Source organism: Oreochromis niloticus, linkage group LG9 (genome assembly GCF_001858045.2).
Source record: "Oreochromis niloticus isolate F11D_XX linkage group LG9, O_niloticus_UMD_NMBU, whole genome shotgun sequence".
NCBI lineage: Eukaryota > Metazoa > Chordata > Actinopteri > Cichliformes > Cichlidae > Oreochromis > Oreochromis niloticus.
In genome coordinates this window covers 23,977,635-24,005,446 of record NC_031974.2, presented here as the reverse complement: position 1 = coordinate 24,005,446, position 27,812 = coordinate 23,977,635, and the positions used below count along the sequence as shown (strand labels likewise).

The 27,812-nt window shown below is 41.2% G+C and overlaps 2 protein-coding genes across 2 annotated transcripts; one reads left to right on the top strand and one right to left on the bottom strand.

Moving 5' to 3' along the window:
• The first annotated feature begins 192 nt into the window (after window positions 1-192).
• On the top strand, window positions 193-11,419 carry ipo4 (importin 4). Its single transcript, XM_003443531.5, is given in 31 exon segments — window positions 193-579; window positions 874-960; window positions 1,048-1,127; window positions 1,208-1,249; window positions 1,349-1,478; window positions 2,265-2,444; window positions 2,638-2,703; window positions 2,794-2,895; window positions 3,036-3,119; window positions 4,030-4,185; window positions 4,310-4,363; window positions 4,454-4,563; window positions 4,670-4,778; window positions 5,120-5,249; window positions 5,412-5,525; window positions 5,745-5,858; window positions 5,982-6,105; window positions 6,327-6,438; window positions 6,529-6,650; window positions 6,734-6,811; window positions 7,008-7,065; window positions 7,895-8,000; window positions 8,248-8,441; window positions 8,562-8,612; window positions 8,845-8,970; window positions 9,419-9,503; window positions 9,506-9,644; window positions 9,767-9,899; window positions 10,049-10,153; window positions 10,566-10,635; window positions 10,841-11,419. Coding segments are annotated over 31 exon segments (3,258 nt in total). The 5' UTR covers window positions 193-513; the 3' UTR covers window positions 10,972-11,419.
• A 2,782-nt stretch (window positions 11,420-14,201) lies between these two features.
• On the bottom strand, window positions 14,202-27,504 carry rec8b (REC8 meiotic recombination protein b). Its single transcript, XM_005471692.3, has 18 exons — window positions 27,318-27,504; window positions 27,140-27,208; window positions 26,801-26,943; window positions 25,606-25,681; window positions 25,055-25,172; window positions 22,804-22,870; window positions 22,629-22,693; window positions 21,848-21,929; window positions 20,979-21,036; window positions 20,610-20,802; window positions 20,117-20,251; window positions 19,180-19,255; window positions 18,612-18,790; window positions 18,315-18,354; window positions 18,143-18,218; window positions 17,927-18,028; window positions 14,947-15,053; window positions 14,202-14,762 (listed from the first exon to the last, which is right to left on the bottom strand). The coding sequence occupies exons 1-18, from the start codon at window positions 27,371-27,373 to the stop codon at window positions 14,671-14,673; spliced, it is 1,734 nt and encodes a 577-aa protein (XP_005471749.1). The 5' UTR covers window positions 27,374-27,504; the 3' UTR covers window positions 14,202-14,670.
• Window positions 27,505-27,812: the final 308 nt, after the last annotated feature.

The window sequence follows — 27,812 nt, the reverse complement described above, 5'->3', positions numbered from 1 at the left end:
TCATTTCATGCGTGGTGTCGAATTTAATGTAGTTGGGTTTTTCTTCCCCTATTCTTTTTCATCGAACTGCTAACAGGCCAGAAATTCCTGTTCAGTTTCTCAGATATAAGGATTTGAACGTGTTGCATTGGGCCTCCTAACCACCTGAAGGCGCTGTTTGTTTCAGTAAGACTGAAAAATCCTGAAATCTGCTGGTCCCTTTAACGCAACTCACATGGAACTCCTGGCCGGTTCTGCCTCGCGTGCTGGCATTTGGAGCATTCGTGGACCGGACCGAGCTTAGATACTCGCATCTATCAGTCTTCATTTTTCGTTTCGCACTATTTAAAATCAAATTTGACCGAAAGGAAAATCTGTAGCTAACTTTTAGAACTACCAAGTGATATATTTGGCAGGTGTCGCATTGGGAAGAAGGCACACAACTCGTTTTATTTACGAGTCAGTCAACGTCAACTAACGGTAACGATCACAAATCGGTTATCTGAAAGCTGGTGGCGCTGAGGGGCGACAAAGATGACAGAAGAGCTCGAGCAGATTCTTTCGCAGCTCACACAGCCTGATAATGCAATTATTCAGCAGGTAACGTCACAAATAATTTTATTAAAGTTAACGTTAGCATTACTTTGCCCGGCTATAAGGGAACTTTTTGAAGTGGCTGCTGGAGATAAGCTAGCTAATGTTTGTTAAGGTTCGGTAAGCTAACTGTTAAACCACTGGTACTGATATTTAGAACCACTGGGTTCTTATATTAGCAGTTTACTGCCTGAATAGTTGGTACCTTAAATAAAAACCAGGCTTAGGTTGTGAGTCAGTTGGTGAGCTGTTATTTCTTTGTGGCACCCACCACAGACAATCTCTTTTGTCCTCTTTTAGGCCACAGCCCAGCTGAAACAGGCGTTCAAAGACCCAGCTATTATTCCAGGCTTGTGTGCGGTCATGAGTGGCTCCCAAAACCCTCAGGTACTATATACCTTTTATTATTTTATCCTCTGGTGTGTGTGTGAAAAGAATGCCAATCTTTGTAAACATTTGGCATCCAACATGCAGATCCGTCAGTCAGCTGCAGTGATGCTGAGGCTGAGGGTGAAGAAACACTGGAAGAAGATCAGCCCTAATGACAGAGAGAGGTTTGAGTTTTACTTTTCTTTCACACTACCAGCTTTTATAGTTTAAACACTGCTGTGATGTTTGCTTTTTATTCACACAGTCTGAAGGCAGTGGTGCTGCAGGCTTTCATGCAGGAAACAGAGTAAGAAAATGCTGCACTTACTGTTTTGCATTCTCTAGATACAGACCTACACATTTGAGCTGTCATGAGCTGTTGTCTCTCTGTTTATTTTCTTTGCAGGCACACGGTGCAGCATTCACTCTCCCAGCTGTGCGCTGTAATGGTTAAACATGAGACACCAGACCATTGGCCTGCCCTGCTCCAGCTTCTCACTCAGTCCACCAAGAGCGGCAACCCTCATGACAGACAGGTAGCCTGATCAAGCACCAGCTACAAGTTCAGATTAGTTTAATGTATTTACAAGTGTAGATGATGATAGATGCACATGTCTGGACTAGTTCATAACCTGTGTCAGCTATAGCTTAAAGCAAGTATGTCAAACACATTTTGCATGGTGGGCCACATAAACCTGACTTTGATTTTAAGTGATACACACCAGTGAAAGTTTAACTACACAGTTAATCTGTAATATAGCTTAACATAAGAAAAAGAAGTGCAGATTTAACTGTATGTCTCAGTTTTTCTACATGATAATAACAAATGCTGCTTTAGTTAATGAAAGACAATTGCCAGTATAGCTCATTGGGCTTAATTTGTAAGAAGTAAATGTGTAAAACATGGTAGCTCATTGCCCAGACTGTTCAGTAAGTTTTTGTTAATTCACAGAAAATATACTGTTTGTTTTTTGTTTTTCCCTGGTCTTTACCCTGTCTTTAAACAAACAAAAAACAGATTTCCAAACAGGTCAGTTTCTGTCTTTTTTTTTCTTTGGTTTAGTATAAATGGGTGAAGTCTGTATCAGTTGTAAAGGTTAGAAAACTTACAAACATACAGCTAAAAGTGCAAAATATATACCCCCGTTTACATTTTTTCCATCAGACAGCTTCAAGCTGTCTGATAGACTGAATTAGAGTCTTTGCTGGCCAATTCTGGTCCTCAGGCCTTATGTTTGAAACATTTGGATTAAAGTCTCATATTATATTGTAATTTGTGCATGGTTTAATCACTAGAAATATCATAATGTTTTTTTTGCCAGGTTGGTCTCCTGCTGCTGAACAAGGTGATCGAATCCAACCCTGAGCCTTTCAAGCCCCATTACTGCCAGCTGCTGCAGCTGCTTCGTAGTGTGCTGGAAGACCACAACAACCCTACAGCCCTGTACTATTGCATCCTCACCCTCACAGCCATAACAGCATTCACTGGCACAGAAGAGATGGTGAGGCAAAACAACATTTCAGGCAATGTGCAGACATTGAAACTATTCCAGAAGAGATTTGTTTATAATTGCACTGAATGTGATGCGTTACAACTTAAGTTGAAATAAGACCTGAATTATATTCTAAATCTTGTCATTTCTAAAAATCTAGAAGTATTTTGTCACAACTCAGTAACATCTTGCTGTCTTATAGCACCTGATGCGTTCCATCCTCCCAAATCTGATTGTTGCCCTGAAATGCCTCATCAAGGCAGATGAGGTAAATTCTGACATTTAGCAAATGCTTTTGTACCTAATGTGTTTATGAAACATACCTACTAAATTGTTACTTCTGTCTCTCCCTTCACAGAACCAAGCCAGTGAGGCCATGGAGGTGTTTAATGAGCTCATGGAGAGTGAGGTCTCCATTATCGTCCCACATGTTGCTGACATTGTCCGCTTCTTCTTGGAAGTACGACCTGAATGTGTGATTTCTGTTTGATATTCTAAATTTTATTCATTTTTCTGAGCTGACAAGTGATGTTTGCTACCTGAATGCTCAGAGGGTTTTTCAAGTGAATTTTAACAACATGTGCTTTATGCTTGTGTTAGGTCGGCAGCGACACCAATCTGAGTGACTCTCTGCGAGTGAAAGCACTCTCTTGCGTCACCTTCCTCATCAAGTTGAAGAGTAAGGTGAGTCATCCACCAGCTCTTTAAATATCTGCTTATGTGTGTCTATGTGGGGTTGTAGAGCATATGAGAGTCTTGTGGGTCTGTTATTGTTCAAAAGACATGACCGCTTGTCTTGTCTTTTCTTGACACCAAAATATCACTCTTGAACTTGGAGTATCCTCCAGAGCTGACCCTTTCAGCAACAGAACAAACAAACACAAATGTAGCTCTATAGAGTGCAGTCATCAAGTTGAAAAACCTTCAGTGTCCAGAATTCACTTAGTCTAGACGCAATTTTATTGGAGATTCTCCTAGCAGCATGTACTCCAAAACCACAATTTACATTGGAAACAGACAAACAGCTTGAATCCAGTGGATGTAAAAATGTTATATTTACCAGCGATAGCCATCCTAAAAAAACAGAGAAAACATTCAAAATTCACAAGTTAAAGTTAACACTTTTCTCACACATTTTATTATATGCAGTTCAGTCATTATAGTCTATAGAATTTAGAGGATGATTAAAAAGTAAAAATACTAAGCTGTGACTTGACAAAATTCTCTATGTCATAAGTATAGGTCATCTGCTTTTGGACTTTCTAGGAAGAGACAGTGTGTCTACAAGATTTTTTTTTTTTTTTTTTTTTTTTTTTTTCTATTAGATTGAAATGAATAAATTAGTGTTTTCTGGGAATGTTTTTGGTGACTAACTATGCAAAATGAATTAAACTAACTGTAAAAACACAAAAGTGCAATCTCTTGTGACACTCGACTGAATGAAAGTGGATTTACATAATGGATACTCATTGTACTCCCAGCGGCTGGGAACTGGTTTGGTTTTCATTGGAGGAGTATCACATAGCTTAAAACTGTACAGAATATAAAAGTTTCATTTGAAACTTGAAATAATATATTTTTCTAATCTTTATAGACGGTGCTGAAGCAGAAGCTCCTGAACCCAATCCTGCAGGCCATTTTCCCTGTACTGACTGCAGCTCCAGCTCCTGGTGAGCAGGACCCAGAAGATGAAGAGGACAACAGCGGAGATGGAACAGATAATGAAAGTCCCAAACACTGTGCTGCTCAGGTGTTTAACTATTTTGATATAAAGTGTGCTTTTTTTGTTGTTTTTTTTATCAAAGAAGTTCACTTTGCAGAAACTTAAAGTAATTTTTGAATAAGGTTTGACTTGTTCTGTTGTCTGTTTTCAGATTATTGACACTATGGCTCTTCATATGCCTCCAGAGAAACTGTTCCAACAACTGGTAGGTCATATAGATTTGAAATAACTCGGATCCCTGGCTGTTGTATCTGCTTTCTGATAGTGTGTTAAATTGTTTTGTTGTTTGTAATAGATGCCCCTTACTCAGACCTGCCTTGCCAGTGAAAATCCATATCAGAGGAAGGGAGGACTCATGTGTCTTGCTGTGCTGGCTGAAGGGTGTGCAGACCACATACGCACTAAGTACGCCCCCTTGACTTGAAATAAGTGTATATATGTTGTTTTTAAATCTATACATGCAGTTTGATTTCGACAATGTGTAAAAATTCTTCGTGTATTTGTGTGGTAGGATGTTAAAATCAGTGCTGCAAACAGTATGCCAGAGTCTTTCAGACAGCAGTGAGGTGGTGCGCAGTGCAGGCCTTTTTGCCCTTGGACAATTCTCTGAACATTTACAGGTGAGTTAGGACACACCTCAGTAGGAAAAGCTGTTTTTCTGTTTGTTTTTCAAGCCTTTAATGTGTGGTTCTTAGGGATTTATACTTGGAATGAAGTGCTTGCAATTTTTATTCTATTTGTGACACAGTATGCTCATTTTAGACCTTATTTACAACGGGAACTGTGTGTGAAGGAATGGACTGAAGTTATTATAAGATGTTGCATGCTATTGGATTTACTTAAAGTGCCACTTATCTCAAACCTGATCTATATGCATGTGTATAGTTTTTTTCCACGATAAAACAAAGAACTATTCTCAGTTTCTTGTTATAAATTTTATTTTTCCTTCTTTGCTTTCCAGCCTGAAGTGAGCACGTACTGTTCAGAATTGATGCCTTTGTTGCTGGGATACCTTTCATCGTTGAACCAGGCCAAGATTGGCCACGTCACGAAAGCGTTTTACGCCCTGGAGAACTTCATGGAGAACCTAGGTAAACTGGAAAAGATCTCCCCAGAGACAAGCACAGTAAAACTCACACAACTTCCCTGCAAGGGGAGAAATTACCAAAATTTTCTGCAAACCAAAAACTCTATTGTTAAACAAAACAAAGTCACTTTCTTTTCATCATCTCTCATTTTGGTTTTACAAACAGGAGCTGATATTGAGCCCTACCTGCCCACTCTGATGGAGACGATGCTTTCTGCTCTGAACAACACAGATAACCTCAAGATAAAAGAACTGGCGGTGTCTGCTATCGGTGCCATAGGTAACAGGCTGTCAGGGTTTTATACATTAACCAGTAAAAAAAAAAAAAAGAGTTGTAGTTTTCTGGCTGACTGTGTAAGATACTAGTTCAATAAACATCCTTAATTATTTGTTCTTCCAGTGTCAAATTTCGAAAAATAGAAAGACAAGCTAGTATGACATTAAATCTTATCGCTTAAATGAAAACTAATCTCTCAACTACTTCAAATGACTTTAACAGCCAATGCTGCCAAGGAGCTGCTGGTTCCCTACTTCACCCCAGTTATTGAAAGTTTGAAGGGCTTCCTGACCACCACCACAGAGGAAATGAGGTCTCTACAAACTCAGTCTTTAGGTTCGTCAACTTCAAAATTGTCTCTAAACTAAAACGTTTTTTTTGAGACCAGGACACATTTTAACCACACGTTCCCTGGTGATTTCTGTAGGCTTTGTCTCACTGTTTTATTGTCGCTGTCAGATACTCTCTCTGTTCTCGCCCGCACCATTGGCAAAGATGTCTTCAGTCCTCTTGCTGCTGAGTGTGTTCAACTGGGCCTCAACCTCACCGACACCATTGATGACCCTGACCTAAGACGCTGCACGTATGTTACAATTCTTTATTGAACAAAGCAAACATTCAAGAATTCAACGTTGTGATTCAAAACACATTTTTAACTAGTCCTCATTTCATTCCCTGCTAAAAGATCTCTCCCTGCTGTCAGAGCTTTATTATTGTGTTGTTGTGATCTTCAGAAATAGTAGTACAGAAAGCTCCAGCTTACCTGTTGGTTGTCCTTCACCTCTCTGTCCCTCCCTCTTTCAGGTACAGCCTCTATTCTGCTGTATCCATAGTCAGCCCTGACTGCCTGACTCCTCACCTCACTGCCATAACAACTGTCATGCTGTATGCCCTGAAGTCCAGTGAAGGCGTCACGGTAGAAATTATCATTGTAGCACTTGTGTTTGAAATACTCCCAATTAAAACGAATATTTCAATTTCCCACTTCCTATTTTATTGTTTTCAGGCACACCTTGAGGAGGACAAGACGTTTGTTCTGCTGGACGATGATGACGACGACAATGAGGAAAAAGATACAGAGGATTTTTTGGAAGATGACAAAGAGACCGATATCCATGATGTGGCTGGGTAAGGCTCACATAAACACACACACACGTAGTTCATGTTCATCCAAATACTCACACCGAAACCCCAATGTGTCCGTCTCTTAGCTTCAGTGTGGAGAACGCCTACATTGACGAAAAGGAGGATGCCTGCGAGGCACTAGGAGAGATTGCCTTCAATGCTGGGTAAAACTTTGTAACTTCTTTTTGTTTTTTAAACCTCCAGTGATGGGAATTTTACAGAGATTAACATACATGGATAAATGTAGTTAATAAGAATAAAAAATTAGGAAGTGTTCTAAAACTTGTGACCCATGTAAGACATTTTAGATGTGAACATGTGTGTAATTTTTGCTCTTGTTGCTGTGGTTTCCCCTGACAGTGTTGCCTTCCAGCCCTTCCTGGAGTCCAGCTTCCAGCAGGTTTATGAGATGAGAGATGTAAGTGGCTCCGGTTGGCTGGTTGACCAAATATCCCTCTCCGTTTAATGTGCTGTGAAGGGCACTTTGTGGTCTGTAATTGTGCATCTAGTTATAATTGACCGTCTGTAGGTTAATTGATAATGTTGATTTGAATCCTGCCTATTGTTTTCAGTTTTAAAGTTTTAAAAGCTATTTTCACAGCTATAACATTTTTTACTATTTCCCTTCATAAGCTTTAACAAAGGTGAGGCAGCTAAAACAAGCTTCCAAGAGTATATAGACTACTGCTAAATACATCGTAAGAGACTGTAAGTTGTGGCTAATGAACATTAAAGACCCTTTCTTTAAAAACAAAACAAAACACATTTATGGCAAGGTGATCAAATGTTTTCCTGCTATGTGTTGTGCCTATATCATTTTATTAATACCTCACTTTTTCAGAAGATATGTCGGTACTGCTGTGGCAAAAATATCTTAGTTTAAAACACTTGTTCTTTTGTGATATGGAAGTGATATGGTGGTTCATTGGTCATAACAAGAAGTTTGTGACCTTAACCCCCACTAGAGGCCTTTTTTTGGTGTTTCCTCTAACCACAGATGACCTGCTACTGACCAAGGCAATAATGGATAGCAGGAATAATTTACTAATTGGCCTCAAGGACTGGCATTACAGTATCCCTTTTTTTTAGGGGTCAATCCTTGTTGGTTCTGCCATAATGCCAGGGTCCCTCATACTTTATCTTCCTTTAACTTCAGGAGGGTAATACTTGCAATGAACCTGTCACGTCTGTCTGTCTGGCAGCCCCACCCAGTAAGCTGTAGTATTCTCTCTTACTTTTCTCCCCAGTTTCCCCATGAGGATGTTCGCAGGGCGGCTTTTGGAGCCATGGGGCAGTTTTGTCGAGCTCAGCACAAAGTGTGGAAGGAGAATCCCACTGAGGCCAACCACCAGGGTAATACGGGATACCAGCATGCTGAATTAGGCAGTAGTATTGTCTGCTCTAGATTCAGTAACAAAACCAAGGCGGATCAGACAAGTTTTAAACAGAGATAGAAAGTTGCATATAGATTTTATATCTTTTATATTTATATCAACTCAGAAATGTGCCTTTTGTGTATAACAGGATTCAGCGCTATTGCTTTTCATACATTTTAACTTTCTTCTTCGATGTTTCTGCACATCTTTTGTCCCACACTCAGCCCTGTTGAAGTTGTTGGATATAGTGGTTCCCTGCTTTTTGGAAACGGTGCGAACAGAGCCCGAGCGTCATGTTGTGATGGGTGTCTTGGAAAGCATGAATAGTGTCATCAAGTCCTGCAAAGAGGTGGTTTTCAAAAACCCTTCACGCCTGAAGGAGATCAGCCATGCCATCCGCGATGTGCTCAAGAAAAAGGTGAGGGTGATGGATGGGTTTATTTGCTAAAACTCATTTCTCACAGATTGTTTTGCTTAGAATGAATTGTGCTTTATAAGCCTTCCACATTTTCTCCCTTTGTTTTCTCTGCCTGCTCAGACCCCGTGTCAGGACAGTGGTGGTGATGAAGTTGATGATGAAGACCAACAGGTGCTGCAAATCAGACAGTAAACTGGATCAACAAAATGTTAAATTTTTACTGTGAAAATATCTGTCCTGATCCAAGAGCTTTAGTGTTTTCTGTGGCCCACTTTTAAATACAATGCAGTCAAAAGTAACAACACAAGTCTGTGAAGTTTTATCCCTTTTTTTCCCTCTTATTTTTGTGTCCAATGTTTGCTTTCCGTATTGATTATTCCTGTTGATGTGCTGTGTGTTTCAGGCAGAGTATGATGCCATGCTCCAGGAGTTTGCAGGGGAGGGAATCCCCTTGGTGGCTGCTTCTGTTCCTGCAGACAACTTTTTCCCTTTCCTCAATGACCTGTTGCCTTTCATCATGAACAAAGCCGTGAGTCTGAATGCACTGACACATTTAGGCGTTTGACAGGAGCACTTTATACTCCAGCACCCTTTTCTTTTTTTCAGATAGCAGTTTATTACAAAGCAAGTAACAGAACTAGTACAATGGGTTATCCTCTGCCATCCGTAGATGTTACAGATCCCAACTTATAAATAAATAAGAAAAAATATTTAAAGAGAACATAAATAAAGTCACACTGTCATTTAATGAAGACTTCCAAAAATTCAATTTTATAGGTTTAACATATTTGACCTATCCCACGGTTTAAGATCAATAGAGAAAGAAATCCTTTCCATAGTGTAAATATCACTTAATATATCTGTTACTCTTGAACTGATTGATTTTTGCTAAGCACAGAGAAATATTTTTAATCTGGTTCGAAATCCTCTGGTAAGAGTCACCCTAATAAATCATATTTATTTATTGAATTTCATAGAAATCCTCATGCACGGTGGCAGACCGGTCCTTCTCTGTGGGCACCATTGCAGAAATCCTCCATGCTCTCATGAGTGTGTCTGGGGGCGGGGAGTGGCAGGCCGCCTGTCCAATCGCTTGCTTCCTGTACTGGTAGCTGGAGCGAAGGACAGTGACCCCGAGGTTCGGAACAACAGCGTGTTTGGACTGGGATGCCTGGCTCAGGCAGCTGGACCCATCGTTGTATCGTATCCTTCTTAACTGTGTGTGCTTCTGTTTGGAATAATTGTTGTGTTTGGCAGTACACATTTTATTTTGTTTTTTCAGACTATATTAAATGCACCGCAGTCCTTAGCAAAGTCTGTCTCAGAGACTATCCCATGATGCTGTCTGTGTTTTCCAACCTGCTGTCCAAGGAATCTGACCTCAGGGTAATTGATAACCTGTGTGCTGCCCTCTGCAGGATGATCATGAGCAATGTGGATGCTGTCCCTCTGGAACAGGTTTGTTATATTAAATATTTCAGCTGATTGTTCTCGCCTCTTCAGTTAAACTTAACTACAAAATATTTTCACAATCAGGAAGCTGACTGCAACAGTGCTGCAAAAATGTTTTCAGCATTTCAAGCAAATGACTCTGTGCTCACTGACAGGTGTTGCCAGCTTTGGTGGCTCGTCTCCCACTCAAAGAGGACCAAGAAGAAAACAACACAGTGTTCAGCTGCCTGGCTATGCTTTACACTCACAGCCCTGCTCTGGTACAGTCAAAAGCACATTTACATCTGTTTATATTTGAGGATGAGTTTAGATCACTGTGGTCCAAGCTCGTCATCAATTGTAGAAACTGGATGTTGCACAGTAAAGTGTGTTTTCTTAAATTTATGTTGTGTTGAAAGAAGTCTTTGATTTACATTGATTATTAAAGAGCAGCTGTTCACATGTTTAGAAAGATGCTTTGAAAGGAAAAACTTCCAACCAATCATTTCTTTTATTAAATGTTAAATCATTTATTCTTACAATCCAACACATGCAGAAAGTTTGACATGCTCTGATGTAAATCTTGAACTTCTTCAGACACATTGTGCATTTTGTCCCTAAATGTAAAAAAAATATTTGAATTAGACTTTTTTTTTCTCAAGTTTATTTATTTATTTTTTTTATCTCTTTCAGATCGTCACTTTAATGAAACCAATAGTTGCTACTTCCAGTCATGTCCTAGGCAACAAGGAAGTTGATAAAGGTGAAGATTTCTATGGCGACATGGAGAATAGCGTATCAGATTGCATGTTAAAATTCCCTTGAATGAACCCTCATGACTCAGAGCCTCAAATCTGATGTCTCTTAGCGTCCTCTGTCCCTGCACAGCACTCTCATCAGTATTTGGTTCTTTTGTAGTGATCTGTCTCCAGTGTTGACCTCTAACTCTGTTTGTTTCTCCTCCACAGAAAGCCAGAACATTTCAGTAGCACTAATGCAAAAGTTTGCCCAGAACCATAGTGCTGACTTCCAAGCAGCTGTGACCGCACTTCCAGCAGAGCAGAGGGACAGTCTCAGCGCAGCCATCACTGCCTCATAGCCCACACACACACAGACATCCTTCCACTCAACAACCATAAAAATAATACTGTAGGTGGAAAATGGGACAGTTATGTGTGATGTTTCCGATGAATGATCAAAGTGCAGCACTTCAGCCATTCTAGGAAAGTTATTATTACGTTCAGCAGCTCTTCTTTTTAATTTATTTGTTAAAGTGCATCCGTGCATGCAGTGATTCCTCACTGTTTGTACACATGCTGAGTTTTGAAAACAGTTACTTTACCTTTAGTACTCTGCTGATGTTCAGAAATGCAACCTGTGACGTTAGACAGCCCAAAAACCTATCCCAAAACATAAATTAACAAGGACAGAAGCTTTTTACAAATGCTTCAGCTGTGTAATTCTAACAAGTTATGCAATGTCAGTTCAGAAGTATGAAGTGATAACACTTTGACATCACTAAATAAAAGCAGTCTTGTCATAATAAACTTTGCTGTGGACAGTTGGAGCATTCATGTTAAATTTTTCATACAAAAAAAAAGGTAATCAGATGTGGAGTTTGTTTGTTCAATTTTAGTTGTACTCATTGTGTTGCTCCTCAGATCTCCCGTTGTCCCTGAGCCTGAGTAAAGCCCGGCAGCTTGTTTTCAGTGTCCAGCGCCATAGTCATCTGCACGGGTGTCAGTCCATTTTCCCCTGATGCAAACACACAAAAACACACAGAAGAATCTTTTTGAGCCCATGTGGGATTTTAACTGGAAAACTCATGTCTTAGACACAAATTCCACATATCGTCAGAGGCTCTGAGGGCATTTAATTCTGCTCCTACAAGAGTAAATGAATAATTGTCATTTTGAAAAGTGGACCTGATTCCTGACAGCGCTAAGGAGTGAGGTTTTATTTGGACCCTGATGTAATGTTTGGTACAATTTTTATGTCATTGCCTCAGGCTGTGGCACAGCACTGTGATCCACATGAGTCTGACAAGTCACCCGTTATCTGAGAGGTCGCTGTGCACTGCAGGGGGAGTGGCTTTTTTGGGGGGCATGGCAATGCAGATATGAGCTAACAGTGACACAGCAAAGAAAAATCAGAATCAAGAAATCCTGAGCCAACTTGAACGGCAGCAGAAGTGACATTAAGAGCCTCACAGATCAAAAGTGTGAGATTTAAACTGCTTCTAGACCTCCGCACGTCTGTTTCCAGGGCAGGATATCCATTCCAGTGCGGCAGAAGGAGCGGTCAGTGTGGGCCTCGGTGCTGTACAGGACCTCCTGGAGCTGTTTGTCTCCTGGTTTCTGGGCTTTCACTCGTACCTGAAGGACAAAACAGGAAAATCAAGTTGCTCTCACTGTCACCTGATTTCCACAGACTGCCATCACACCACACCCCTGCAGTTGGATCTCACAGCCGTACCTCTAGGATAGTGATCTCTTTCTCCTTCAGCTTCCCTGCTTTGTTCTTCACCTGGGTCTTCTTGGTGTCAACCCAAACAACCCTCTCCTTCACCTCTGACCTGAATATACACACACATTAATAAATATTCCTTAGATTACTTCTTTAAAAAAAAAACAAAATAAAAAAACTTCTTCACACAGAATGAAACTCACTCTTGGATGCCCAGATCAGCAAGTGTGGTGTCCAGGAAAGGGAAGGGTTGGTTTGCCGGGTCGGGCTGCACCTCGATGGGCAGTGTCACCGACATGGGGATATCCCGCTCCACTATGACACGCAACATCTTGTGGGACCCCGGGAGCTTCCTCTCTGCCGGTCCGTGAGCCTGCTCCACAGTCGCCGCCTCCTCCAAAGAGCGTTTTGTGTCGTCTGCTGCCAGCTTGACTTGCTGATCTGTATTTCAGGAGGCAGTGGGTTTTTACCCTTTCCTACTTTGATCCTGTACGTTATCTTTTAAAACTCGCTATCTGCACCTTTTGGTTCCAGCACGTCTTTATTGTTAGAGATGTTGTTTGCTGTGTTGTTCTGCGGGGTGCTGATAATTCAGTGCTCTGCTTCTTCTGATGGTAAACGCCTCTGGAAAGCCTGAATATGTGAGCGTGTCTAATTCACACAGAGATCTGCTCTGCCCTCCGGGCTGATATATGCAGCCAGTGTGAATGTGTGTTATGTGTCACTCAGATGTTAGGTTCATTAGACTGTCACAAGGGTGATGGACGAATGGTGGTGTTGTTAGGGCCAGGTGTGAGCAGGCCAGCTTCTGTTTTTAAATCAGGTAGACTGTGACCTCATCTATGTGGAGCACGTTATATATTTAATCTTTTTAACTGATTGGTGATTTCAGGCTAAATTAGTGAACTCGGTGGCAAGAAAGGTAGTGAAAAAGCTACAAGGTTACTTCAGGTTCAGTGTCAACAACACATTCATGACTGCTTAATGAGATAATCCATCCACCATATCTAGTCCTCCACTTATCATCGTCAGTCTTCCCTGTGTGCCCTCTGTCTCATTTCTCTGACAGCTGAGGTGAGCAGCAGTCTTTCACATCACAGCGTCACATTTTCAGCTGTAAAGAAGAAAATGCATTCCAACTGCAAGTTTCAATCCTGCTGCTGTAGGACACAAACACAGGACGTGTAGCATCACACCGGGCATACTGTGTGCGCTGTCCTGTACACTTACCTTCAGCTTTTCACATTCCTTTGGGCACACAGATTACAGCTTTTTATTGTGTACATATAAACTTTCGTCCTTGCAGTACCTTTGATGCTGCAGTAGTGGAGGCTGTTGTTAGACAGGGAATCTCCAATGTTAATGGCCAGAGTGACTAACTATTAAAAACTACTGTTGAGTAAACTATTGAACCATAAATGTTTTTTACACAGTGGAAAACGGAGCAGTCATCCAGCTATTTTTGTACCAAAACATTATGTAGAACGGACACTTCTTGGCACGATGTCACCACCTGAATGCATATCAACAAAATTCCCATTCCAGTGTGCTGATGTGAATGAGGATTTCTGCCCTGACCTCAGCTTGGGCTTCTTGGCCACATCGAGGTATTTGACAAGCAAGCGCTCATATCGCTATTGAGCCATGAGGTCACAGAGGAGTTTTTCTGCCAGCGAGGCACCATCTGGTCCCGTCACAGGCAGGAGAGATAAAGCCTCTGTAACATTTCACATTTCATTAATTTCTATATGCAGCATGTTTCTACAGCATATGCAGAATCTGAAAGAGAGAGACTGATCTGTGGGCTGCTTTTTCTCAGAGGCTCATTCATCATATGACAAGGAAGAGAAGTCCAGTCCTTTGAGATGCAAAGAATAAGTAACATTTTATTAAAGATTTTAGTGTTTAAAGAGCTAAAATTTAACACTGCAAATACAAACTGTATAAAAGTGGAGTTAAAAATATTAAAATGGATGAAAAGTAACAGAGAAAATAGAAAATACAAAACAAAACAAAACAAAAAAAGCTATAATAATACACCACTCATTCCAAACTGCAACACTCTCTGTCTAAACACCTGAAAATATAACCATATAAGCAATAAATCTGAACCACATGAGCAGGATAACATTTTTAAAAATATCCTTAAAAATACTGAATTTCCAAGCATAAAAACATGAAAAGCTGATGTTTTTTTTAAAAAAAAGAGTCATGTTAATTAAAAGTCACTCATATAATAATATTCATATGTTATTGATTAAAAACTGGATTTAACAATGTGTTCAGATGAGCTGAATCTCTACTGGGTTTTAGCTGGCTGCCGCAGGTGTATTCAGGCAGCCATCGTGAGCTTAGCAGAGCTTATGGTGATGCAGCTGTAGGGCTCAGTCTGATGTACGGTCACCTGTCCAGCAGACAGGAGCTCTGTTGAAAGGAAGGATCACAGAATAGAACCATTAAACATGTTAAAGGTACCACGCTCTGCGGCAGCCTTTGTTACTGTACGATGCAGGGAAGTTTGTGAAAGGTCAGCTGTAATGACACATCAATCCACTCCATTCTTCAAAGCTCTAAAAATCAATAAAATCTATTTCTGTCTTTCCCATACCCAGCAGTTTGTAGAATGTGTCAGTTGCAGTGGAGCGACTGGCCTCTGGGGGCAGCAGAGAGTCAAAGGTGACTTCACCAAACCTCTGCAGGCCGAAGGTGATCCAGCTGGAAAAGAAAAGCTTTTTTTTACATCTCGAGGAACTATTTTTTTTAAATGATGATTTCATTTATTAAGAAAAACCAAGTTACCCAAACCTCCCCTGTCCTGTGTGAAAAAGTGAGAAATCCCTTAAACCAACGTGTCTAACAAGGTAAAGTAGGCTAAAAGCACATCATGCCACAATCTAAAAAGAGAGCTAATAAACAAAGCCACTTGCATCAGTCAGTCTGGAAAAGGTTATAAAGCCAGTTCTAAAGTCTGGGGACTCCAGTGAACCACAGTGAGAGCCATTATCCACACATGGAGAACCTGTACCAATAGGGAACCATCCCAGGAGTGGCCAGTCTACAAAAATTACTTCAAGAGCGCAGCAATGATTCATCCAGGAGGTCACAAAAGAACCCAGAACATCTAATGAACTGCAGGCCTCACTTGTCTCTGTTAAGGTCAGAGTTAGTGATTCAATGATAAGAAAGAGACCGGGCAATAATGGCACCCATGGGAGAGTCCAAGGAGAAAACCACTGCTGAGCAAACAGAACACAAAGGCTCAACTCACATCTGTTAAAAAACATCTTGATGTTCCCCGAGACTTTTGGGAAAACACTCCAATAAAACAATTCTGAAAAGAAGAGTGGGCCAAAATTCCTCCACAGTGATGTGAATAATTCACTACCAGTTATCAATCATGTCTGATTGTAGTTCTTGCTGCCAAGGGTGGTGCAGCCAGTTGTTAAGCTTAGGCGGTTATTTCATTTTTACACAAGGCCCATGTAGTTTTGGATAGTTATTTTCATTTAATAAATGAAATCATTATTTCAACAAACTGGATTTTGTATTTACTTGCGTTGTATTTGTCTGATATTAAAATCTGAAATGTGAAAATTTACAAAAAACTATGAAATCATGAAGGGAGCAAATACTTTTTCACAGTATTTGACATTTAAACAAAATCAGTCAGGGTTACGTGTCAGACTCATCCCTCAGGTCTGCTGCTTCTTTTCTGTTTAGAATTACAAAGCAAATGTCCAACAACTTAGAAAGCAGGTCAACCTGTTATGCTGGAGGCAAAAAGTGTATATGCAACTATACATGTTACCGGACATGAATATAATTATAAATGCACTGTGATCAACAGTTTCACTGTCTGACGCATGACCTGAATAAAAATTAGAGTTTTGCAAGATATAAACCGGATCAAACCCACAGGGAGACTCCCGGTATGTAGATGACAGCTCAGTGCAACATCCCTGAAAACACTGAAGATAAGGGTGCATCAAAAGATGAGTGACCCCAACACTGTCACATAAGCAAGGATGTGAAAATGTCTCAGATGCTGTTTGTTGGCACACATTCGATAAAGATTGTGAGTGTTGTTAAGCGTTGTTTTGGCCTGCATTAGAAAAGGAAAGTCACTGTGTTTCTCTTTGTGCAATTCAACCGACACAGCTGGAACTCTGAATAAAGAGACTAGTTGTCCTAGTTTTCAAACTGTAGCCATTAATGGTTCACCTTTAACAGTCTGCCACAGCCTACCTTCAAATACAAAGAGCAGTGTAGCATGCCGTGCCACAAAAACTAATCACCTTGGGGCGATTCTGGCAACAGAGCAGAGTCTGGACTCTTCAGATCTCAACACGAGTGGATATTAGAGCACTAACGCGCATGTGGAGGCTGGGCAGCATTAACAAAGAGCCTGCACTCAGGAGCCAGAAAGGATTAAAAAGTAAAGAAAGATCCTTCAGCATCCTGTATTATCACAGTGACTCTTACATGTTGACCTATGTTGCGACACATGTGTCAAACTCCTTCAGTCGGGGCTGTGTGGGCACACCTCCATGACACCTTAAAGCTGACGAGCTAAAGGTGCCACTACACCCTCTGCAGTGGTCGCTTCTCTCGTCTTTATTCCCACTGTTAAGGTGCAAGAAGCCACTGCAACATCCCTCTGTGTGTTTGTGTCTCTGAGCTACTGTTCAGGACTATTAGTAAAATAATCGTAAAAACAGGCACGATCGTACACTCGTGTCTCACACGAGTGGCAGATGAGTCACAAAGTTCATGTCTCGCGACACAGGATGTAATGTAAAAATCATCCCATGGCACCCGCCACACAAGCGTCACGGCGAGCATAAAAACGGCCCGACACAGAGTGGGACAAAGCAAGCAGAGGTGGACAATTTCAAAAGATGTTCGCTGTTTTACAAAGAGTACAGAGACGCCTGCGCATTTAATCAGCAAGAGACGATCTCTGTTTTCAGGGAATATCATTTCTATTGATATACTGAATATACGAGGAAGAAACCCTCTGAGCTGATAAGAGGCAACCAGTGTCAGGTAGACCATTTAGATGAGGACAGATAAACTGCAAACTTAATTTACAATTCAAAACCTTTCCTTGTGCGCCCACTTTCATATGAGCTGCCTGGCTTGTGTTATATATGTAAACCACCTGATCAGAGGGGTTTTTTCCCAAATATTTCCCACACAGCCACTGACATGTTAAGACTTACAAATAAGCACTTTGATACTTGCTTTTACATAAGGACTGATTTTGTTTAATCAAATTCGTGCTACAAGCAACTGTCACACTCAGGCTGATGAGCAGGTTATTAGGAGCTGGCGGTGTGGGCGCCATAATGAGAACGTATAGTTCAGGATTCATGTGGACCAGATTGTAAAGACAGGCACGTCAAAAACATCTATAGGTCTGGTCCACAATGTAACTCTCATTTCAAACAGTGGGCATCAGTGAAACTGAGTTTGACACAGCTTCAAATGTCTTTCATGCATTTCTTAGAGTTACAAAGTGTGTCAGTGTGTGTGTTTGTGCATGTTTGCTAGCTTATGTTTAGAGTGTTTCTTGCAGCACAAAGCACCTCAGCATGTCCCTGCTGTCTACGTCAGTCTGAGCCTCGGGCATCTCAATCCTTTCTTCTGCTATGGGCTCCATTGGTTGTTGGACTTCCTCCTGCAGAGACCTACAGACACACACACACACACACACACACACACACACACACACACACACACACACACAATGATCTGTTTCTTATGCACCGAGCTGTCCATCTTTCTATCCATCTGAGACTTACCATCTGCTGATGGGAGTAACGGCATCGCTTACTGATCGATCTTCTTTGGACATGTCCAGCATCATATCTGACACAGCTGCTTACACACACAAACACGCAGTGAGTGGCTTTGTGCTCCTAAAAAATCTAATCTGAAAAGTAATCTGTGTCTGAAGACGAGAGTTCTTCTTACATGAGCCCTCTGTGCTTTGCAGTCTTGACACACTGGGTATCTGAGAAAGAGAGAGAGGGAGTCAAGAAATAGAAATGAGGTTTATAATCTGATTTATTTCACCAATGAGCTGAACAGACTGAGCTGGCAGACTACCACTGCAGGCTAGCTGGATACCAGATAAGCCTTATTATTACAACTCTGGCTCCACAAACACCCTCTCAGAATTCAGGATGGCATTACAGTGGAGTTTGGTAAGATTACCACTACTTTACATCAAAATCCTCCTCGTCGATGGTTAAATGTACGCAGACCCACCTCCTTCATGGACGAGTGCCTTCTCTTCCTCTCTGCCCTCATTATCTCTCTCTCTTGCTCTAACCCCAATCTCTCCTCCTCTTCTTCTTCCTCCTCCCCTTTCTCTTTTTCTTGTCTGGGCAGGACAGCAAGTGAGGCCTGCCGTTTCCATAGCGTCTGGAGGTCAGTGTGAAGGAGCGCTGTAGATGGGGCAAAAGGCAGACAGGGTGCCATGCAGACAGGTTATGGTACTGCTTTTTTTCTTCATTATAGCTGATGACTGCGTTGGAGATTAGCCCCACTTATTAACATGCTGCTATGAAGCGATGCATTCAGTACTAGCAAACACTGTCAGAGGCCCAGTGAGGCTGAAGCTCATTAGAAACATGCACAACATTTATGTGGCGTACTGAGAAGTTGCAGCATTTCTCTCTCTTTATTTATTAGGCTTCCTTACATGATGCACAGGGGAACTCTAAGGGATTTTATACTGCTTAATCCGTCTGTGCTTTCATTACTTGAGAATAAAAGGCTTAGAAATAATGGTTCGTATTCAGTCAACAGTAACTGTGTAGCTCCTGGTACTTACATCCACAGGGGGTGCTGAAGAGCTGAGCAGGAGTGGCATGCGTGGTCACAGACAGGAAGTCCAGCAACACGTCTGACTGAGAGAAAAAACAAGATTTTAGAGTAAAGGTTCTGGTGCAGTGAGGGAGGGGGGGGACAATCACAGCATATCAGAGGAATTTAAACATGGCAGGAAGGCAGGAGAGGAGCAACAAAGAAAGAAGGCAATGAAATCAATAAGCACTATTCCAGTGGGCTTAGAGAGAAGGAAGAGAAGTGGAGAGCAGGAGTTTAATTAACAGACACCCTGGTGAATAGCCACTTTGATGGCAAGACTTTGATTACAGAACAGCAGAGAGTGAAAATCGGTCAGTCAACCACTGATCCCCGTCAACTGAACCAGGAACATCCAGTGAAGATGGATTTTAGTATGGAGTCTTTGTGTCTATTGCCTCTTTTCCATTAGTACCTACTCTGCTCAACTCAACTCCAATTTGGTTGTTTTCCACTACAGTCGAGTACCACTTTGCTACATGTGGGTCGTTATAGTAACGCGGACAAAAGTCCTGTGATGTCATTTGCATATGACACAAACACAATAACAGCGGACGACGATTATCTACCTGCTGCTCAGTGTATGTCTTTTTGTCAGACTCAGGGACCGCGCTGTTTTTTGTGTAGCTCTCATGACACCAATGACTGGCCAACTGTTGGCATGCAGTCTGTTGACGACACATTTTCGGATGGCCTCAGATCACCTGAAATCCAACAGGAGGTAACAAAAAGTCTAATGGAAAACCCTAAAAACCAAATTGAGTCAAGTCGAGTAGACACTCGTGGAAAAGGTCTATATGTGTCTGAGAAGAAAAGAAGCTGTTAAATGTATAAGAGTACTCCAGTAGTTATCTGAATTCATTCAGATAAATCTTTAAAAGTTCAGTGAATCTTATTCTAACTACCAGTCTGAGCGTCTCGGCCCTCGGGTTCCCGATCTGCTCCTCCATCACTCTTTCAGATATCTGGACCTGAGGGTCTGCAAAGACCAGCTGACGCCTGCGTCTTCCACCGCGCTTCCTTAGAGGAGGAGCAGCCACCTGGTGGCACAGCAACAATCATACGTTTACAGTGCAATGACTTAACACTCCGGGGCACGCATACTGGAAAATATGCAGCTCTGTGTTGACACACCCACACATGCTTTCTATTATTTGTTTCTAAAACAAAACAAGCTGCTCGTGAGTCACTGGGCTATACCGCTGTCATAAAAACAAGCTGTCATCACAGTGTTTCCTACACAATCATCGTTCAACAGCCTAAAAATAAAACATAGCTTTAATAGCTCTTTTTCCATCAACAGAAACCAGAGCCTTTCAGATACATCCTACACAGACACACCGGAAATCTTTCACTTTTTCATAAAACGGTAAACATGCGCAGTCCTCCTTATCCCACCTCATCACACGGCCTTTCTGTCGTTCTGTCCCCCTCTTTCCCAGATGCCCCAGAGGGTGGAGATGGCATGGCAACTTGTACAGGGGTCATCTCTAGGGCAATGGTTGCCAAAGGAACCGCCATAGGCTGACCTGTCTCCTCGTCCAGCAGCCACACACTGTCCCGGTCTGTCCCCAACACCGCCTCCTCCAGCCTGGAAACACACATAGCACGACACTGAAAATGTTCATGAGACGAAAACTGTTATCACACCTTTGAGACACACATAAACATTCCTGTAAGTCTGGAGTCTATTTTCTGTGCACAGGCCGTAACAGCCAGTAGAAACACAAACCATGTTTGTCACTTTTGTTTCTAACTAGGACTCACTGATCAGCAGAAGACATGGCTCCTTTCCAGCTGCTCTCCTCTGTCTGCTCCTCTGCATCTGTTTAACACATATGTTGTACACGATGCTCAGATAAACCAGACACATACAAACTAATAGTTTCCACCAAATGACCCAAACTCTAATAAGCTTACTAATGAATCAAATGGCTTAAATCTATTCTAATAAGACCCTAAAAAAAATCCTCTTTTTACTGTCTCACTCATGTTTTAACATAGAAAATTAGAACTAAATACAAGTTACTCACATGTTGTCCTGTCTTTTATCATTTTTGTCAGAGCAGAAGAGGCGATCTAAAGTTTCTGCCTCTCTGCTCTCCAATGAAGCCAACCAGTTTTCAGAAAATAAATGTTTTCTTTCTGGTAGCAAAAGCACTCACATGGGGTCAGAGCGGCTCTGTTTCCAATTATAGCCGTGGCACAAAGAATTTGACCCGGCTGATGGGGGCAGTCACATTACAACAGGCTTTCTCCTGACTCAGAATGGGCTCTTGTTGTAGGTGACCACATGCTTACAGTAAAGTAAATAAGTTCCGGTTTTGACAGAAATCGATGCCTTTTCCTGTTATTTCTCAGGATTTCATAAACAAAAACGTCTTTAAGCCTTGGAATTAATGAAGCTAGCCTCAAATGTGGGTGACCTGTCTTTGACACTCCTAAAATCTCTTAGAAGAGAGTGCCAGAAATTTCCTCTAAGCAGAGAAAATACCCTGTGCAAGAGAGGGACGTGTTGCAGAGCTGATAAGAATTACTGCAAAGCTAAAACATGATGTCAGGCTGAACACATAAAACCCTGTTATATGTGCACAGTGTTTATCACAGAGGACAATCAGTGAGTCTGACAGAAACACCTTTATGGAACTGGTCAGCTTGGTCCATCAATAAGTCGATCTCTCTGGCTGTGGCTTCAGGAAGATCAGCTCCCTCGAAATCCTGACACAAAAAATGTAAGACGAGTGAATAAAAGAACAAACAGAAATAAAAATACAGCAGCAACAGAGCAGAGTACAGATATCACCATGTTTCTGCCTGCATAGCAAAACTAAACTCATGGGACTGACAGTGCAACAGGGATGTGAGCAGCATGTCTCTGTGAGCAAACTGTGCACGCAGGCTGATGTAATTAAGTCCGATCTTATCGAGCCAAAATGAATATCATCAGCTGATGCAGTTCATGAGGGCCATTGGCAGTCCCTAAGTGACAGAGTGAGGAGGCTAATACTGTGTGATGGTCCTGCTTGACTTACAGTCGAGCCCTGTGGATATTCAGAAGTGATTTCAGGTCTGTCATTTTGATCCACATTCCCTCACACCACTCACTTCACTTTATACACATTGGATTGGTTTGAGCACTTCAAAATAGGAGTTCTTATAAATATCTGGCCTTGTTTAAGCAGTAAACATCTTTCTCACAAGAACATGTGACAGCATACTACATCTCCTGCCTTTGATGCTGCTCCCTCGTCACAAAGCATGAGGCACACGGGAAGCAGGCTTGTGACAAAGATGTTAACTGGAGATGTTGTGGGCACACGGTCCACATCCTGGCTCAGTGATTCACCAGGACGCCTGCTGTAGCTAAAAATGATGAGTGGGGTGTTTCTTGTCCCCGCACTATGACAGAGAGTTTACCTCAGCAGCGGTGATGAAGTGCTCCTTCTCAGTTAGAGTGATGGCAGCTGGAGGTGACCTGAAACCTGGTTTAACATTGCAGGAGGAATTAGGAGCACAAGAAGGATGGGAGAGTAGCTGAGATTCAAATGGGAAGCAGCTACAGCTTTTTAAAATGCCAGGATTTTCATCTCACCTCGTGTGGTGTGGGGACTGGGCACTAGGGAGTGCTGTGAACCAACATCTTCTATCACAAACCCTGTCTGGAAGCACACATCACAAACACGTAACAAACACTTATGATGCAGTGCAGCGATCCTTTAAATCCATATAACGTTGACTCATTCTACTCATTACAGATTATGAGAACAAAGTTCAAGCCCAGGTCTGCCAGATTTACAGCACCCACACTCAGCAAGGAGTTATTCACTGTGATTTAACTGACTCAACACTATGAAGTATTGTAAGCAGGGAGAAATATAGTGCACAACCCCATTGCCACACGACTCGGGGTGTAAATAAAACCAGAATGCAATGACTTGCAAATCTCACAAGCCCATATTTTATTCACAGTAGCAGTACTATAGTAATATGCCAAATGTTTAAACTGAGAGAATGCAACAATTCAGGAAAAAAAATCATTTAATGCCAGCAACATGTTTCAAAAAAGTTGTTATAGGGCCACATTTACCGCTGTGTCATCCCCTCATCTTTTAACAACAGTCTCTAAACATCTGGAAGCTGAGGAGAGCAGCTGCTGGACTTATGGAGAGGAATACAGTCCCGACAGTCCGGGGTCTTCTCTGTCGTATTTCTCGTGATGTGCCAAATGTTTCCATTTGCTCTAAAACCTGTTTACACCCTTCAACACTGATGGTGCCTTTACAGGTGTGCAAGCTGCCACTACCATAGGCACTAATGCCATCAGAGATGGCTTTTGAACCGAGCGTTGATAACAACCCGGATGATTCCTCTTCTCTTTAATCTGAATGATAAGGCATCTATAACAGAATAATTTCATTTTAAATGAGCTTTGGTCGAGAGAAGGGCAGGATCATGTTCATGTGGGGCTTCTTCTTGTCACGATAAGAACTTTAACCTGCATTTGTGTTCGTGTGTGTGTGGGGGGGGGGGGGGGGGGGTGAATTGTGCTCACAGACATGCCTGTTTTAATGCAGCCAGACCTGAGGCTCTGAAGATCATCTCATGGGCATCCCATACTAATTTTTGGCCTTGACCCTTGCACAAACAGATTTCTCCAGGTTCTCTTAATCTTTTAAGTATTATGATTATGTACTGTAGATGATGAAATATATGGTGAAAAGGTTTTTTTTTTTCTGAAGTTGTTCTTCAATTTGTATTTTTTTGCATTTTTTTCTGAGAAACCTCTTTAAGATGCTTATTATACCCAGTCACATTGCGCACTAGGTAACTTCTTAATTGCAAAATGTTCCTCCAGCTGTTTCTTTATTGTACCACTTACTTACTCAGTGCTTTTCCAGCCTTTTGTTGCCTCATGCCAACTTTTCTGAGACATGTCGCTGCCGTAAAAATTCAAAATGAGGTGTTATCCTTCATGAAATAGTAAAATCTCTTAGTTTAAACATTTGATATGTTTTCTTTGATCTATTGTGAATAAAATATGGTTTTATGAGATTTGTAAATCACTGCATTTTTCCCCCATTTTATTTCAAACCCAACTTCTTTGAAATTAGGTTTGTAAACCCCCAAAGGTTGATTCTGTTCACCTGGACGTAGCGTTTTTTAGTGCGAGAAACGTTTCGTCACTCATCCAAGTGACTTCTTCAGTCTCAGCTGACTGGAGGTTTCCCCAACCTTATAAACAGTACATTTGCACAATAACTGAAACCAGCCCACTGAATGAACCATGGGCTGTGAGGTCAGCTCCTTGATCATTAATATGCTAATTGTCATGACCATTGATCAACAAACACTGATCAAAGTCCATTTGTAAACATTACTATAAAACAATAATCCAAGCAAATGGTGCATGTGTAATTTGTGGTAACAAACAAACAAAACTGTACGAAATAACAGTAAGTTCTGCATTTCTCTGACCAGTCACAATTTCAGGACATCAGATGTTTGTCTGTGTGTTAGGATAAGGACCAAATGTCACAAATAATCTTGCATATGAAGCTCAACACTGAACTGATCTTTACAAGTCAGAAGATTTTTTTGGAAACAGGAGTTTGCCTGCATGTGTGAAATCCTGCAAACTTCTATTATTATGATTCATGGTAAATCTAATCATTATTGTAGCAGTAGCAGCTACTGCTGCCTCTCACCTGCATGCTTACGGAGCAATCACTTGCTATGACAAGCACGGTCCTTGGCGATGATGACTGCAGTCCCTCTGTAGCTTACCTGACATATTACAGAGGCATGCATGTATAATATTGGTGTATAATGGTGGCTGTATGTACCTGGGGTAATTTGTATGGGCTGGGGAGGTGTTGAGATTCCATGATACCAAAGAAGGGATCCTGCGCTCCTTCTGCCTCCTCCATCATGTACAGGATGTCAGGCATATCCAAAGCATTCCTACAGTATGATACACCAATGTTATTACTCAACATATTAAAACACTGCACACATTTTTGAATTTGCTGTTTCTAATAATATAAAATATCACTGGAATAAGACTAGAGCTCCTTCATATTGCACAAAATGGATTAATAGCAAAGTGCATAACATTACTGCTGTTCCATAATGTGGCTTATGAAACATTGATGAAGCTATTTAAAGGAAAGGGGAACCATTTGTCCACTCATTTAAACACCATATTCTCCATTTTACTGTTTATTACTCCAAACAATCTGTTTGTCATTTCATAAATATTTAACAAGCCTGTGAGCTCACACTTCCCCAAACAGCTAAAACTTCCTGACAGTTCTGCTAATTTTTTTTTCAGATGCCCCAAGAGACAAAATTTTCTTCCCCTGTGGATTAGCACACTGTGCGTGCATACACAGACCTGCCAGATTCAGCCATGTCTATAGGTACACATCTTTTACAGCGCAGCAGGCGGTCTATGGTTTGTTGAACCTCCTCTGGAAAACAGAAAAATTATGCACACGACTCTTACAAAAAAAGATGCAAGAAGAGGCATCACATGTAAGTTAACAGTGACAAATGTACTAAAGGTCACTTCAAGCTAACATGTGAATTTGACATCCTCATTGATAAAAAGTCGTAAGAGTATTTAGGTTGCCTGTACTGGCAACCTGTCCAGGATGTACCCGACCTCTCCCCCAAAGCCAGGATCGCCTCCAGCCCCACAGGACCTTCAACTGAATAAGCATATTACAAAAAATGGATGTCTGGACACATAAAAATGAGCATGGAGGATGTTTGTGTCCCATTTTACCATGACCATACCAAACTCCACTAAGCCCTGCTTAATAATACCATATAAACATCATACCCACACACTTGGAGGTTTTATTGTACTGGTGGGTGAAATTAAATGCCACTGCAGACAATGGCTGCTTTCTTGGCTTCTCCTCCTGCTGATCATCCTGCATTATGTTTCACCGTTTTCATCAACCATGACAGCAGCATGATTGCGAATCTGTCGGATGCAATATCATCGTCAGGCTGCAATTTGAGACCTGATGAATCGAGACTGTTGTGCTGTGTTTGATGATGTTGCTTTCATCAGTTCCATATTGGCTTCTAAATCACACTTATCAGTGGGAGCCGGGATGATAGCATTGTTTTGGTTTTTGCACCAAAACAGTTTTCATGATACGGAGAGAAGGTGACAAACACAATCTGTCTGATGTGTTTTGCATAAAATAAACAAGCTGGGCTTTTTTTCCCAGTTAACATCAATCATGAAAAATAATGAAGCTGCTCTGTTTTTGCTTTTGGTTTATTTGAGTTAGTGTTTTTTTTGTTGGGTTTTTTTGGTTCAATTGAAAATCATTTTGCCAACCAACTCCCTTTTTTTGCTAATCCTATATAAGCAAGCTACCATGAAATGATTCCCATTTATTTTTTAATCCATGTTAGTCATCTCCTCAGTGTTTTGTATACACTTTCAAATTTGACAACTACTGCAGTGACTCAACTTGCAGGGCAACGTGTAGGCAAAGCAGAGGAATGTCATGGCTGATCACATGATTTCAGTTTCTCTTGTTTCTGCTGTCTTTCTGTTTGTTCCTCACCAAGCAAGAAGCCACACTGCCTGTGGTAGACTACAACCACTCCATACTGCAGCTGAGAGGACAGGTACAGAGAGAACCGAGGCTTGGGCAGGCTGGGTTGTGGTGGAGGAACCTGTGCAGTCACATAGTCCAAAATCTCCCCGCTGTAAACATTCAAAATGAGACAGAGAAATCTTGATTAAATGTGCACAGTAAAAATTAGCTGCACAATTTACTGGTTAATGGAGATGTAGTTAAGTGCTAAGTTAGAACTAAGTAACCTAAACTAGTCTAAACCTTTGCTAATCTACTTTTAGCAATTTTATCAGCCTTGCTATACAAAAACGTGCACATTCATACCAGGTCCGCTTGACATTGACTCTCAGAAGCTCTCTGCGGGTCACCCTGATGCCTTTAGTGGCTGCTAACCTGAATAACAAAAGGCATTTATAAAATTTAGACATAACAGTTAGCTAGTCGGGAGGTAATGTCCATCAGGACTTCTTGCTAATGGCTTTGAAGCAACATGTAGACTCACCAAATTGTGGAAAAACATCCAGAATGTCGCTGGAGCACATTGGGGTAGTAAAACATTTTGTCTTACCTGTCAATAAAAATGGAAGAAGTTAAAGAAAAGAGGACCAAGTTTAGGAACTAGATTAAAACACCAATCTTTGCCGAAATTTGAGTCTCGGTTTCCCGCCTCAAATCATGCTCCACCAATCCGGTTTCAGATTCAGGACATTGATAGTAAACACCCATGATGCGTTCAAGTACTAAAAATAAATCCATTGCTGCATAAATAAATTTAAGATGAGTAGTTTTGTTAGATTTTACCCGTATAAAGAAAAACTAACATAGAGCCTTAATATTTTATACAGTTAAAAAGGGCATCAAATTACTCTAAAACTGATGATTAAGACTGATAGCAGTACTCAAGTACTATATGGGTTTAGGGTTTACTTGTTCCCATTTAATGTAATATTATATAACTCTGCTCCCTTTGTGAGCATATGGATTTTTTTGTTTTTAT